Below are 15,978 nucleotides of genomic sequence, written 5' to 3' on the forward strand. Positions count from 1 at the left end.
TTAAAACAAAAGCCTGGATGGTAATCATCTTCTGGGTGCCTAGCAACTGCTTTAGACCCCATGACACAGAAGTCATTAACAATCCTGATGTCAGAAGCTCAGGATGGAGAACAAAGTCTTTTGTATGTGTTTTTTCATCCTCCACAAAGGTACATGAGGTTCTAATGAGGCAGGCAGTTTATACTTTGCACTAGCATTGAAGCACCTAAGTAGTTAGGGGAGTAGGTGGGGAGCCTACCAAAGTCAGCAGTCAGCCATGTGACCCAAATCCAGAGCTTCCTCGTGGTCAGGCCCCGTGCATACTGTAGTCCTTACAGCTCTCCTGCACAAGAACTAAACAGCCAATAAATTGTGCATGACTTACTTATTTTTACCTGCTCATGTGTTGACTCTTTGGAATGAAAACACTAGAGCCAAATGTTTTCTTCAACACAGCAGGAGTCCTGGCTGCTTCGGTGGCTGACCGCAGGTCTCCTTCTCAAGTGCTCTGTGCCTCCTTCTCAGGAATTAACCTGGCTGCCTCCTCCTGTCTTCTCTGTATCCTGCTTCCCCACCATCTCATCGGTGTCCTTGCTAATTCGACAAAGTTAATACCTGATTAATAACTCCTATGATAGAAGAGTTCCTGGATGAGCTGTAGCCCCCATTTACAATCTGCTGGTGATTGAAAAATTATGTTCAGTTCAGTAATAATTGATGGAAATGGTCTCTTCTCTTCTGTAGCTGATTGGCTTTGTAATTGTGATTTAATAATGTAAATACCACTTGTTTTCTTCTTAAGATGAATTGCCTTCTGATTTGCTAAACTCAAGGCTCCTTGGGCTTTCTTATATCTTTGTCTCTTCTCCTGAGGTTATAGGTGAGATTTATTCATTATTTTGCTCTATTTTTCTTTACATTTTGAATCAATAGTTGGAAGGAAGACATTTTTTCAACCAGCTATTGGTGATCAAATGTTAGACCTAACACTTACAGAAATAATTTAGAAACAGGAGGCCCAGGTGGGTAAGTAAGTGATGTACTCAAATGTACACAGAGAGCTAGAGATTGCTCACGAACTAGTATAGTGCTATTTCCTAAATGATGAGGAAAACTCAAAATGAATGGATGTGATTTTGTGATTTATAATAAGAAATACATATTTGGTCTTTGTCCAGTTCCTGGCACAGAGCTTCAAAAACCCTTGGAATTTCCTGTGATGACAGGAAATGTACCTTCTGTTATGTTAACGATGAGACTTTTGGAAAGCACCTAAGGATGGAGGATGGTTGCCAGGGTAGCCAATCCTGTGATTAGAGGGTTGGAATGTTCATTCTCCCCTACCCCACCACCACCACCACCTCGGGAAGGGGACAGGGGCTGGAGATGGAGTTCAATCACCAATGGCCAGTGATTTGCTCACTCATGTAATCAAGTCTCCAGAAAACCCAAAAGGGCAGAGTTCAGAGAGCTTCTGGTTGTTGAACATCCAGATTCAGGGAGAAGGGTGAGCTCCGAGGGCATGGAAGCTTCGTGCCCCTTTCCCCATTCCCTGCCCTATGCATCTCTTCCATCTGGCTGTTTGTGAGTTACATCCTTTTATAATGAACCGATAATCTAGTAAGTAAAATATTTCCCTGAGTTTTGTGAGCCGCTCCAGCAAATCAGTCAAACCCAAGCAGGGGTCACAGGAACCTCTGATCTACAGCCAGTGTGAGGAAGCACAAAGAACAACCTGGATTTTCAGTTGGCATCGGAAGTGGGGGATCAGGGGCATCTTGTGGGACTGAGCCTTTTCCTGGTGGGATCTGATACTATCTCCAGGTAGATAGTGTCAGAACTGAAGGACACCCAGCTGGTGTTAATTGCTCGGTGTGGGGGATGAAACCCACGCATCAGAACTAGTGTCAGAATTGCAATGGCTCTGTATTTTACTTTCTTTATTGAATGTTTCTCTACTGTTATGCATACATACCATATGTGTATCTGTGTGTGCGTATGTGAATTATATGCAGCATAAAATAAATACCACACTGTTACTTATATTAATTTCATGACTTACCATCAGGGTACAATGTTTTATAATTTAAAAAAAAAAAAAAAAAAACCCTCTAGTGTTGTGTGTAAGTGGAGCAAGCTCAGGGCCAGTCTGAAGGTGTCTGACACTGTGCATCCTGACCTGTTCCCTTCAGAAGCTCCCTGTGCGGTTTGTCCTGGAAATCCACAGGCACCACCTGCCTAGCGACCAGGCTCCAGGCACCTGCCTGACATGGCATGTAATACAGCAGCCCCTTCCAACCTCCCTATTTTTGTCCAGGATCCTTCAACCCAAGCCTGCCTTGCTGGAACTTAGTCACCCTTACAATCCTCTTTGCTCTTCTCCCCCAGACTGACATTGTCTGCCAAGGAGACAGAGGCTCCATGCTTCCTAAGGTAACAAAAACAAAAGTGACAAACTCGTCTGACCCAATAGGAAACAAATCTAGGAATTTTCAGGACTTTTCTCCCTCTCCAGGTCAGATGTGTTAATTTTGACAGAGGCCTGTTGCATTATTTATGACCACTATGCATAAGGAAACCCAGCAAAGGCAGACAGGAAGGGAAGCACAGCAGGGGTCTGGTGAGGGGTCTTTCAGAGGCTGACAAGCCCTTGCTTGAGCCTTCGCATCCCTCCCAATGAGCTGAGCTGCGGCATTTTCCAGAACCAGAGTCAGCCCCAGGTTTTGAGGGTAGAAACAAGATTCACACCTCCAAACTTCCCTACCCAGGGGCTTTGGGACTTGATCAAATGCTGATTGCCGTCCAGAGACTCATGGTAAGACCACAGCATCCCTATGTACTGGGCGAGAATTAAGTCGAGAGAAGAACAGTGGCTAAGAAGCTAAGAAATAAACTGGCCCAATACCCTCATTTTGCAGATAAGGAAACTGAGGCTGCCCCAAGTAAAGTGGATTGTCCAGAATTCCTGGCTAATTAGTAGCAGAGTGAAGACTCCTAGGTTTCCATTAGGCCTATGTTCATGAGGGTTCTCTAGAGAAACAGAACCAAGAGAATATATAGAGAGACAGATAAGACAAGACTTACTATAGGAACCAGCTTGAGTGGTTATAGAGGCAAGAAGTCCCCTGATATGCCATCTGCAAGCTGCAGAATCAGGAAACCTGGTGATGTAATTCAGTCAGAATCTAAAGTCTGAGAACAGGTGAGCAGATGGTGCTTAGAAATCACCTTAGAAATCAGCCAGTCCTGAGGCCAAAGGCTTTAGAAATGGGGAAGGTGGGGGCACCCACTTGTATAAGTGCCAGGAGCTAAAGGCCCAAGAACCTGGAGCTCTGACGTCCAAGGGTAGGAGAAGACAGACATCCTAGCCCAAGAAAAACGAGAGAGAATTTGCCATTCCTCCATCTTTTTGTTCCCTTCAGGTCCTCAATGGACTGGATAATGCCTACCCACATTAGTGTGGTCAATCTGTTCTACTCAATCTGCCAAATCAAATGCTCATCTATCCTAGAAGCACTTCACAGGCACACCCCAGAATCATATTTACCAGCTATCTGGTCATCCTTTTGCTCAGTCAAGTTGACACATAAAACTAACAATCGCATGGCCCCTCAGATCATGTTGGTTCTGTTCTGGTGCAGCCATAGATCAATTCTGATAGTGGGGGTGCAGGGGAAATTTAGGTTGCAGTTCTGAGTGTTGGGCCTTTACTACTGCCAGGGCTCCCTTTTTCCTTGTCTCTCTTCTGTCTTCTGGTTGGGAAGGATTAGCTAGGTGAGCCACATAACTAAGAAGGGATATTTTTAACCAAGGCAGGGGAGGACAGAAAGCAGAGAGAAGCATCATTTTCCTGCATTTGGAGTTACCCTCAGACCCATGAAGATGGGTCTCAAATCAGATAAGTGGATGATTAGTTATACCTATAAGATATTACTCCAACCTACCGATCGAGAGGAGGGAAACAAGAACAGCTACTTGTCAAAATCTGCATGAATAGGATTCTTAGAAGGGAACGGAAAGAATTAGTTTCCCCCATTAATACAAGACATTACCCTCAGACACACACAGTCCTTCATAATTGTCAAAACCTCTTTCCTCCCCATCACCGAGCAGCGACAGCACAATGACAGATGAGAGCCACCTTGAAATTGCTGTGGTGTCTTTATTCTTGTGCCTGTATTGTCAAGACCCCAGAAAAAGCTAGGGTGGCCTAGGTCAGTTCTGCAGTGTGCATGCCTGACTGCAGGAAATGTCTTATGTTTCCATATAGGTCAGTGACCCTGAGCTTCTCGGTTGGAACTCTGCCCATCAGCACCACAGTCGTCAGATTTCCAGAACTTAAGGAATTCTGTGAGATTTCTGGTCACAGACTGTATTGCTAAGTTATAAAAAACTAGAAATGACCTCAGAAATCATCCAGTACATGTTTTTATTTGATAGGAAAAAAATAGTGAAGGCTTGGGGTGCTAAAAACATTTACTCGAAGTCACATAGCACATTAGTGGCAAAGCGGGGTTTAGAACCAGGTCTTCTGATCTCTAATTCAGTACTTTTTCTCCACTTACTCCTGCTCTTGACAGAGTCATAGAAGATCATGCGTATCGTGACTTCTATGGGGATGAGGCTAAGAAGGGAGGCCAGGAAGATAGTTGTCTTTCGTGAGAGGTCAGCTTAATAAGAGTCCAAGTCGGATGATAAGAGGCAGACAGACTTGCCTAAAACAGCACAAGGTGCAGATACAGAGGGTCCTTGGCAAGAAAGTTTCCAAAGCGAACCAACATCACATCAAGGGCTCCTGGCCCCGAGGGCGGAGACATTGCCCATTGAGTGCGCAGCTCCTAATTCTTCCTTTCAACGGCCGCTATAGCTGAGTGCATGAGCATAGCTATCTGCCCGTGATGCTTCAGAGCTCAGGCCCTCCAGCTCGGTGAAGTGTGCAGAATGTCTCAGGTGTGGCCTGCATGCCAAATACGCTGCTTGGCTTAGTGGGTATTTTGCCTGGAAGCGAATACAAGGATTTCAAAAATGTTAATGAACGTTGATAGTTAGCATCATTGTCATGCGGTTGTGCTATTGGGAGCTAATCTGGGTAGAGGCTAAAAGGTAGAGAATAAGAGAAGAGGAAGGAAGAGAGGAAGCAGGAAGAGTCAGGCTGCATCAAGGCTTCATCTGCAGACGCTGGGCTGTATTCTTCCTCAAAAGAGCATCTCCCCAGTAGCCTGAAGGGGCCCTGCAGCTGCTTCCATGAGTGCTCTGGACCATCATAACCATTTCAGAAGGTGCAAATCTGGTCTGGTATCCGAACTGCCGGGGCTTCGAGCCAGCATCTGCGGAACCCCAGCTGGGTTTCTGTCCTGCAGGGTGCAGTGCTGATGCCCTCACTCCAATTGGCAGTGGCTACAAGCAGCTGCTCTAGCCTGCAACCCCACAGAAAACTAGTTAGCTCATGAGCCTCAAGCTCCAAGGAAGGGGGCACACAGAGTCATGCTGGACCCTCATCTAGCAGAGTCCTACATCTGAGAATCCACAAACTCCTTGGGGACCAAACCACTGTCTCTCATCGAATTTAAAAGTGTGGGTGTTGGGACAGCCCCACAGGCAGAGAAGGTGCAAGCAGCAGCCTGGACAGATCCTGATGGCCGGCCTTTCCACGGGCTGGAAGTACAGCGGCCACTCAGATTATCACCCAGAGCAGCACAATGTTGAGAGCGGAAGTGACCATTAATTAATAATGAGGCTTGGAAAACAGGTGTCCACTGAGAGTGTATCAGACAGACTTAACTATATGGTCACCCTACTTGTAAAAATAACAAAGGCTTCCTTGGTGCTGCTATAGAAAACATTAATCCCCAGGGAAAACAAGCCCAGTGCAGTTGGTATTAGAAGGAAAGTTTTAATTCCTCCCAAAGCACATAAAGGGTAAAGCATTTGGTCTGATGTTGCTCTGTTACTAGAAATAATTTGAAGAGTTTGGACACTACTTGCTCCCCAACAGATTCTGACAAATAGACTCGCTGTGAGTTCAACAAGCCAAGTTTTCAAGCACCCTCTGGTGTTGGGTACTCACGGGCCACATGGTGGCATGGGGCATGGCCGTGCCTCCAAAACACTATTTTCTTTGAGATACTGGGCCTAGGTGACTGGTCATTCCTGTTTAAGTAAAGCAAGACAGGTCAAGTCAAAGTTTCTTAAGACATATACAAGACATGCATACACAAAAGAAGCAGTATCTCGTTCAGTGCCTTGATTCGTTTTTTAAAAATTATTATTTTTTAAAGTAGTAGTTTATTTCGACTAAAGCATAGAATTCCTTCACTTTTTAGTTGTTAGTAATGAAATAACCTTTTTGGTTCAGAGTGCAAATAGTATTAATGAAGAAGAAATCCTGTAATAAATAAAAACTTTTCAAATGTCCTTAACATTTTGTCAATAACTCAGCTGTTTTAGCTATGCTTTCTATAAGTCATGATGCTGTTTTCCTCAGCCTTTATGTCTTTTTGGCCTGAGCTATTTATTTCTGTTCATGTGTGGATACTTTGTAGAATATAAATGTTAGCTACTTTTTTTAACCATGTCAGCTACTCTGTTCTCCAAGTGGATTTAAGCTTCTGCCCTCCTCCATTTGTCTGCATATATGTGAAATTCGGGCTTTCTGCATTCTGTATCCTCATGCTGTCCGTCTTCGTGTGTGTGCACGTGCGCATTCAGCTCCTCTCTTCTTTATCCAGCATGCACTCGGAACTCCCACCGAAAGGCTGCGTGCCTCATGCTTGCGAGTACTCTGACTCTTTCTGTATCACTCACTCAGGACTACTCCCTCTGGGTCAACAGTATCATCTAGGTTATAAAACTCTCATGTCCTGATTTTTCTTATAGCCCATCTCAGAACCCATCTCAGAAAAGAACACAAGGAAGACCAAACTAACTACATGCCTTCACTGTGCTTTGGAGAGAGCGACTCTTGCCCTGATGCTCTGTGTCTGTCCATCTGGGCATCCCTATCCACTGTGGGTTGATGAAGGGCAGTCAACGCTGTCAGGCCCAGGCCTGGCTGCCATTACCTTGCAAGGCTCCCTTTCCCAGACTCACCTGCTGACATCCCAACTGTATGTCTCTCATAGAGGCCAGTGGACAGTCAACAGAAGGCCGGAGTACACTCTGAGATGTGCAGAACTTTATGGACTGCTAGGTCCTGAATGCCTTCTCGGCAGAGGATGCCTGGGAGTCTATAAATGGAACTGGATGGCACTTGGCAGGTGAAGGCCACAGAAGTCCTCCATGTACTAACTGGGGGTGTCATCCCTGTTTATACATTTGTGTGCCCTGGGCAGTGTTTGGAAGATGCCAGTGATGGACTAGTTCAATCAGTCTGTAAGCATGAGTGCAAGAGTCTGTTTTTAAGGTGCTCCTTGAATGATATCTTGTGTCACCTGGGACAAGACCTCTTGGCCTTCCCTCCTAGACCTCATTGCATAGAGGTTTCTTGACATTGCATTCTCCTGTCCCCACCTACCAGGCAAAACCCTTCAAATCCCCTGCCTTTGGCTTTCCTCCTCCGATAAAGAGAGCCAATGTACCAGAATTGATCTTTTTGGTTAGTCCCGCTGGAAAGTCACTTGAGCCCTTCTCTTCTTGTGTCATCCCTGCTGTCCCATCAGTAGGAAGGGAAAAATGAGGGGGGGGGGAATCAGAGGGGGAGACAAACCATGAGAGACTATGGACTCTGAGAAACAAACTGAGGGTTCTAGAGGGGAGGAGGGTGGGGGGATGGGTTAGCCCGGTGATGGGTATTAAAGAGGGCTTGTACTGCATGGAGCACCGGGTGTTATACGCAAACAATGAATCACGGAACACTATATCAAAAACTAACAATGTAATGTATGGTGATTAACATAAAATTATAAAATAAAATTAAAAAGAAAAGAAAATGACAGACTTAGGAAATTCACCACTGCCAGGCAATTCCTTTGAGCCTCCAGTTCCCGGGAGCATTATTAATGTACTCTTTCCCCCCCTAGAAACTCACCTGACTTTCACAGTCACATATTGATCTTGTCATTAGACAATTTACTGTCAGCCTCAGGGAAGGCAGCCAGCAAGGCAGCCCTGGACAGGGGCAAGCCACCCCTCCCTTGGGCAAGGTCCTGGCAGCAACAGCCTGAGAAAGGTTGTCTGAGCTCATGACAAAGAGCTTCTGTCACTGCCAGCAAGTGAGACGTTGACCCAGAGGCTCAGTCTCCAAACCAAAATGACTTTAGCACAATTCAATTGCTTGTATTAATTAAGGGAAAATGAAACTGTGGGTTTATCACACTTTTCATTAACTCCAATGCAGTGAAGGGATGTATCTGGGAGTTGGGAGCAAGCAAGGATGGGATGTACTGCTGTCCACACTCCCTGGTTTAATTAAGGATGGGGAGCCCAGAGTTGCTTTTCTAAGGAGAGTCACGGGGTCAGGGAGGATAGAGAGGGTGGAGAGCGGCCTGGCAGAGAGAGAGAAGATTAAGGAGTGAGGGAGAATTTAGGGGGGATTCAGTTTCCAAACCTTTGGCCATCGGGCATAGAGTGAACAGATGCTGTATGTTCATCCTACATGAGATGCATACAGAGTTCAAGGAAGTGGAAGTTGTAATCCCTTCTCGGTACACTTGCAACTGAGACAATATGATGGCTACCATATAGGGGTGCCCATGTACTCTCCACTCCCAATGGCTTTCTTCCTTTCTTGCCCACCGGAGTTCTTCTTCTCCTGGCCATGTCTTCACAAAGCCATTTGCTCTGTGTGGATGCCTCCTTAAATTCTTACCCCTCCTCCCCGCTCTCATCCTCTTCTTGTTCATTTCCTCCAAGCCCCCCCCCCCCCAGGCATGTGCCGCTCTGAGCCACCTCCTGACGGGCCTCATGGCAAAAGGTGTGACAGGTGTTGACATTCAACCTCACAAAGCAGTTTCCCTGGATAGAGCAGCAAATTTCCATGGCAAATGAGGAGGGACAGTGAGGTTGGGGCACCCAGAAAGGGACTTTTAATCATTTCAAAGGGAGAAGCCAGGCAGGGGTTGCCTCAATATGAGGATGATTGTTTTGGATGATGTGAACAGTTTAGCAAAGGAATAGGCCTCCCTCTGAAATCATCCCCAAGGTGGGGGAAGATATTCCATCAGGAACAATAATCAAAAAAAAAAAAAAAAGGAAGACTAAAATCTTTGAGCCCTCATGGTGCTTAGAACTGTACAATTCTAAGGAATTGTATGAAGAAAAGAAAAATTGGGCATACGAGTGGTGGCTGAGAGATAGCTGGCATGGAAGGACAGGATGTGAAGGGGGAAAGAAAGAAGTGAACAAGATCAGGGAGCGTCCCGATTTTACTCCGGATTTCCTACTTGATCTCTTCATCCCTGAATGCTTAGGTTGCTTCCAGCTCTAATAAATCTTTCTGAACCACCATCCTTTACTAGCAGGATGTAAAAGCAATTAGGAGCTGAAAACTGAGCCTAGGGATAGAAAAATATAAACTGCTCCTGTTCTGGGCTCATGATATTGTAGACTACCCAAGGTCAAGGACCTTGTCTTCTACCTCATCTCCACCCTACACCCAGTGTCTAACCCAGCACTTCTCTCACGGTACATGTGCATAGAATGACTGCAGGTGATGTCAGGGAAAGCAGATCACACCAGGGGTCCTTCCCTGAAGCAGTTTCTCAGTCTGCTCCTCTGTTTTTAAGATGGCAGACCCTGCTCACGGCCACTGCTTGTTCTTTGCGGTCTGTGACTGGGTCAGTATCTGCCTCCCTGCAGAAGAAGCCCACTGTGCCCACATAACCATGGGGCCTGCTCACGCGTCTTGCAACTGAGGAGTCCTGGCCCACAGACCTCCCACATACCCTGATAAATGGCCCCATTTGTATTCTTGCAGCTCTTAATCTCACTAATACAGTGAATTAAACTTACCTTCTCCAAAGTACTCATCTGTGGGAAGAAATAACCCCTTTTTAAAAATATATTTTTGCCAATGATTCAGAATACACTTCCTTTTGCTTCCAGTAATGGTATATGGGGATGTCTGAATGCATAGGGCAGGTTGATAATGCCTTTGGGTTATTGGCTTATTAAAGGACATCTCATCACAAAGCAAAATTGTGCAGTTGATTTGGGACTCCCGTTTTCATACATTTTGTCAGAGAAAATATTGTAGTCCTTTAGCCTGTATTTTTCCTTTAATCCCTTTTGAATGTGTCTTCAGAATCTTTCCAGTGGCACCCAGGCCATCTTTTCGGCACCCCCTCTGTCTTTCATTCCTTCTTCATACCTCCTTCTCCTTCCTCTCCTGTTCCTCCCTCATGTGTTTCTCCCTGCCCCCTCTTCTCTCTTCTTCTCCCTCTCAGCAGTTTGTCTTCCTGGCAGCCAGCAAAGAGGATTAAAACATTTGTTGCCTTCTGCCCCTTTCAATGCGGCATGGAATCAGAATTTGACATTGCGACTGGACCCGGAGATGCCAGGGAAAGCATTCGACCCTGCAGTTTCCTAGATCTCTAGGCATTTAGCAACCTCGATTTGTTCACCCAGTATTCAAAGCAGTAACAAAAATGACATCTCAATCACCTTTAGTGGGCTTAAGATGGGGAGCAGTTTCAAAGTCCTCCTCTCATTTCTTAGCAAAGACAACTGAGAGAATGCATGCTTTGTAGTAAGACCATAAACACTGAAAATTTAGCTTCAGGGGTCCAGATCCTTGGCCTCAGTGCACCTGACTGAGCGCTATTCTCCAAAGAGGGTGTCTTTTGAGATGCAGACTCCCCAAGGATCTCTGCATGAGAGGAGCTCAGTAAGCTTTGTTGACCAAGTGGCCACTTCGCAGGCACAGATAATTGCACATGGGTGACAAGAGTGATCTGAGAAGAGCACGGGTGGTGCCTTGTAACTTCGCTGCTCAGTGCGTGGGCCCCAGAGCAGCAGCATGGAGATCCTTGGGCACTGGTTAGAAATGCAGAACCCCAGGCCGCACTCTAGACCTACTGAATCAGAATCTATGGATTTTTTAGATCCCAGAGGAATTTATATGCAAATAAAAATCTGAGATTCACTTACGTTATAGTACAAACTTGACAAAATTCATTCTCTCACTTAATGATGTAGTATTATTGTAACGATCCCCATTTCACACCAAACACTCTCTTCCTTCCTCCCTTTTTTGCTGTCATCTAAGTGTCCCAAAAAAACAACATCACAAATAGTGAAAATACATTCCCACATTCCAGCGGGTGGCTGTGTCGTCCAGTAATTCCTACACGAAGGACCCAAGATCTGCCCTACTCATACAGATGCAGAGAATTACTCAGGGTCCCAGCACATTGGCCTCCATCTTCTTTGAGGTGACCCCATCCGTTTGCACAGGCCAACACTTCTAAGTTGACTGGCTTCTATAAAGCTGCTTTATCAGGGGCTTTAAGACATGTGTCCAGTGTGTACCATATAGCATGATATGGATCTATCTCATTCTCTGCAAGGCAAGGGGCTCAGTGACCCTGCCTGAGGCTCCTGCCAGACCTACTGCAGGTGGCTCTTTTGTTTAGTCAGATGCATTCGGGTTTAATTACTTGTGGCAAATGCACTGTAGCACATTTTGAAAAAATCATGGCATCTTAGTGGTAGGGAGGCAGCCTTTTGATCGCACCATACTTATTCATTACAGAAAAGGTATAGAGAATTTGGGAAGTTGTTTTGTGTGATTGATTTCATTGTTGTTTAAGCCTTAAAAATACTTAGATTGGTCAACCAACATCATTTCAATAAGTGAGGCCATTATTATCTTTATAGACTTCCTGAAATAAGTGATCTTAAAATCTACTTCAACTATGAGATTCTGTTAAGTCTAAGAGAAATAAGGAAAAAGGGATGAGAAGATGTTTCTATCCCTCTAATAAATCTTGAGGAATTAGGATATGAACTAGCCTGAATGATTAAATGTCTGCTGCAGTGGAGGGCTTGTGACCAGCACCACTACCCTGAGATCCTGGTGAATAGGGCCCTACCTAAGCCCCAGGGGGGCGCCATGCTCTGGAGTGTCTTCCTTGACTTTTTCTAAGTCCTCCTCTGGTGCCTGGGACCAGCCTAGGCCAGCAATACCATTAAGGAGAGATACTCAGATTCTAGACTGGGAGTGTGTGTCCTGTCCTGGGCCCAATTATTCCCCTTCAGGGTGGGGTGCGTTTCCAACCTCTACTCTCAGCCATTCTTCACATGGGTTCAACCAGATTCCCCAAGATCCCCAAACTCACACCTGTGGACTTGTTCTGGGACCCGGTCCACAGGTCCAGCTTCTAGGAGGGTGGTAAAGGATTGCTTCTCCTGACGGTGCAAGATTTCTTTCATGTAACTGCATGAGATTGGGTTACCAGAATGGTGCTGATGTTGGATGACTCTGCTTGATTATATAGAGAGGGACCTCTTGAAAAATATTTTGCCAGAGGACCCACACCTGCTTGGGATGTACTGGTGTAACTGATGGCAGAGCCTGGGTGGTTGGGACTTGGGGTGGCGGGTGGAGACAGGGAAAGCAACAGGAGCTGAAAAGCAATTGGTCTGAGGAAATGGACAGGGTTGGTGGAAACTCCCCAAGGGTTAGACTTGGAGCAAAGTCAGGATGCTAAAGCACCTGCCTCCCTACCCCTGCCCATCACCCTATCCCTCACCTTCCTGCTCCTCCACATCCATGGTTGACATAGACTTAGTTGACTGAACACCCACTGGATAAGAATAAGTTTATATGGGGGTGTGAGGAAAGTTATAATGAGTTTTTATCTTCCTGAAAACTAGTTTCACTCTAATGCCTGGAGCACAAAAAAGAATCAGTCAGCAGGCCTACAAGAAAGGCAAATGACTGTATTTCGTCCTTGGCATTTGTGTTGGCTGGGTTTTCACAGGACCCTGGTGCTTTGACAGAACTGAAAACATTTGGGGTTCAAGACAGAGGGTCCGTTCTCTTTGCACTGAACCACAGGGAGGGGGATGAGGGATGAGAGAGAGGAGCCAGATTGTTGTAAGACACATAATGGTGATTGCAAACAATGTACATTTTGTGACCGTACGATATTTTGGATCATGAGTTCCAAGCTTCAGAAGTGCCTAGGAATAAAGTCTCCAGAATGTCCCACAAAGTTGGGTATTAAATCCACAAGGCTGTTCTAGTAACCATGGATCCATCATTTGGGCCTACCACATTTATCTTACGCTGGCAATCATTTATTGAGCACCAAATGCATAGTGGTTACAAAATGCTTCCACATTCATTCTTTCTCCAGTTCATCTGCTCCAGGACAGTTTGAAACCAAATCAACTGCTTTGCATCGATCTGTATTAAACTATTAAATGGTCACTTATTTATTCTACAAGTAGTTAGTAGTTTGTGTTCCATATCCAAAGGAATTTTTTTTTTTGAGAGAGAGAGAGAGAGAGGTGGGGGACAGAGGGAGAGGGAGAGAGAATCTCAAGCAGGCTCCACACCCAGCATGGAGTCCAACTAGGGGCTCAATCTCATGACCGTGAGATCATGACCTGAGCCAAAATCAAGAGCCAGATGCTTAACAGGCTGAGCCACCCAGGCACCCCACAAAGGGATTTCTACATAATGAAAAGTTAAGATGCCCATGCTAACATAGTCTAAAGTTATTCCCACATTTTTTTATTTTTTATATATACATATATATATGTATGTATATATTATATCATTACAATTCTCTTTAAAAGATCGAAGTTTAGTAATGTGCTGGGATTTTTCACACGTATTCTCTTAGTTAATCCTCATCATAATCATATTTGAAAAATAATGAAAATCTTTTCTTTTCAAATGGTCTGAAAGTTAAAGTGAGTTGGACAAAAACACAATGACCCAAGACTCAAGCAGAGAATTTCTTTCTCCAAATGCCATACTATTTGGTCAACATGATATCTTATAATCTTTGACTCAGTGTTCAAACCTCATTTTTACAGCTTTTTGTATTCCTTCCCCTCCAAGCTCATGATATGAATATAGTTCTGTCCCTGGTTTCATGGTTTCTTGATTGTTTCTTTCTCTTTCTTTCCTCCCAGAAGGCCAGGGCTTTGTGAGTGAGGATGAATACCTGGAAATCTCTGACATCAAACGTGACCAGTCTGGGGAATATGAATGCAGCGCCTTGAATGATGTGGCTGCACCTGATGTGCGGAAAGTAAAAATCACTGTAAACTGTGAGTTGACCCGTTGTCAGGAAGTTTCAGAGGAATAGAGAATATAGGGACTGAGGGAACAAGCTGGTCATGGCAATGCCATTTTCTGACCATCCCAAATTGTTTCCAACAGGAAAATACTGTGTCACATTGCTTTGCACCATGACTGTCTCCACTGCCATTTTCCCCTGGAATCTACCTGTGCCCATCAGAGTTTTAGCTAATGGGGAGAATTGTTAACTTTGAATTGGTTTGAAGGCTTAAGAAGATGCTGGGGTAAATGCAATATCCTTGAGCAAGAAATTCTTTTCCTAAAATAAATGGTTATTTAACTGGGAAGGTGGGGTGGCACAAGAAATCCATTTGCACAGCAGGTGACTAAATGTGCCTTTCATTTGTTTTGTGAAATCACTCTGCATTTTCCTCCTGCAGACCCTCCCTATATCTCAAAAGCCAAGAACACTGGTGTGTCTGTTGGTCAGAAGGGTATCTTGAGCTGTGAAGCTTCTGCGGTACCTATGGCTGAATTCCAGTGGTTCAAGGAAGATACCAGGTACCTTAAAAATGGAAATAAGGCATATCTGAAGCAGAGCTGATGGAGCATTCCCCACATGGAAAAGGAATGATAAAGTAAAGGGGAAAGATGTGGCAAAACCAAAATGCATTTGTCTCCTTTATAACAGAGTCTCTTTTTAGAACCAGAAACAAACAAACAAACAAACAAATCAAGGAAGCTGGCAAGTGGGAAAATGAATTGACTTGGTTTCAGAATCTGAGATTAGTTAGGGACATGGCAGCCCTCAATGCCTAGAAGCCAGTGAACCTCACCTTTGGAGCATGAATATCCTTTCCTTTTTCCTCCTCTGGAGGCTGTGGTACTCATGGTTTGGGTTAAAGAGACTGGGTCAGTTCGAGGAAAGGTGTCTGTGAGCAGGGCCTCCTTGTAGGATTCATCTCTGGTATCTTTCAGTTCCCGCCAGCATCTCTGTCTGCTATTTCACTCTGTTTGTAGAACCAGACCAGCAATACCTTCTCTTCTTGCAGGCTAGCCACTGGCCTGGGCGGTGTGAGGATTGAGAACAAAGGCCACATATCCACTCTGACTTTCTTCAATGTTTCGGAAAAGGATTATGGGAACTATACTTGTGTGGCTACAAATAAGCTTGGGAACAGCAACGCCAGCATCACACTGTATGGTGAGTGCAGGAAGCCTGGATGCAGTGGGCTCGTCCATGAGGGAGAACTTCGGGGCTGTAGAGGGAGGAAGGCTCAATCTGCTTGGCCTGTGTCCATCCATACTGCTCAACCCACCACCCTTAGATACGACGTGCTTCTCCCTGTCGTTCTCCTAAGCATGTGATACAGTGATGTTTGCAAGGTAGTTGATATCTCCTGGTCCACTGAAAGGCAAGGTTTGCACTTTATAAAAGGAGTAGACCCAATTCTGAACCAAGCTGAACTCAACTCTTAGAGTTGAGTGGCTTATAAATGCTTGAGCTGAGATTTAAACCTATGTACTCTGGTTCCAGTGTCTGAGCTCTTTCTCCTATTTCGATCCAACTCACCATACAAAACATAGAACCATGGAATAGTTCAGTTGTAGTATCTAATGGTCTGTGGGGGTGAGTTAGATACACTTTTAAGATACCTTCTATAGGAAGAGTCTATAATTCTGGGGGTTATATTCATAGATTTGAACCAAGTCAACTGCTGCCATCATGATGCTCATGTTGACTGCCATGTCACATTCTCACTCATTGGAGTGGGTGGAGCAGTAGTCTGAGTCCTCATCAAGAC

General features: G+C 45.0%; 1 protein-coding gene across 3 annotated transcripts in view; it reads left to right on the plus strand.

The window, feature by feature from the left end:
* Positions 1 to 15,978, plus strand: part of OPCML (opioid binding protein/cell adhesion molecule like) — a 491,212-nt gene that overhangs the window by 460,415 nt on the left and 14,819 nt on the right. For 2 of the 3 annotated variants that reach the window (XM_064577212.1, XM_054512191.1), the window contains exons 4-6: positions 14,065 to 14,202; positions 14,614 to 14,734; positions 15,226 to 15,377. In XM_064577212.1, the coding sequence (XP_064433282.1) occupies positions 14,065 to 14,202; positions 14,614 to 14,734; positions 15,226 to 15,377 (411 nt within the window). The remainder of the gene's footprint in view (positions 1 to 14,064; positions 14,203 to 14,613; positions 14,735 to 15,225; positions 15,378 to 15,978) is intronic. The other variant, XM_064577213.1, reaches the window with a different exon arrangement.

This window comes from Mirounga angustirostris, unplaced genomic scaffold (assembly GCF_029215605.1).
Source record: "Mirounga angustirostris isolate CCGP_5_RB_7025 unplaced genomic scaffold, mMirAng1.0.hap1 SCAF_13, whole genome shotgun sequence".
In the NCBI taxonomy this organism is placed as follows: Eukaryota; Metazoa; Chordata; class Mammalia; order Carnivora; family Phocidae; genus Mirounga; species Mirounga angustirostris.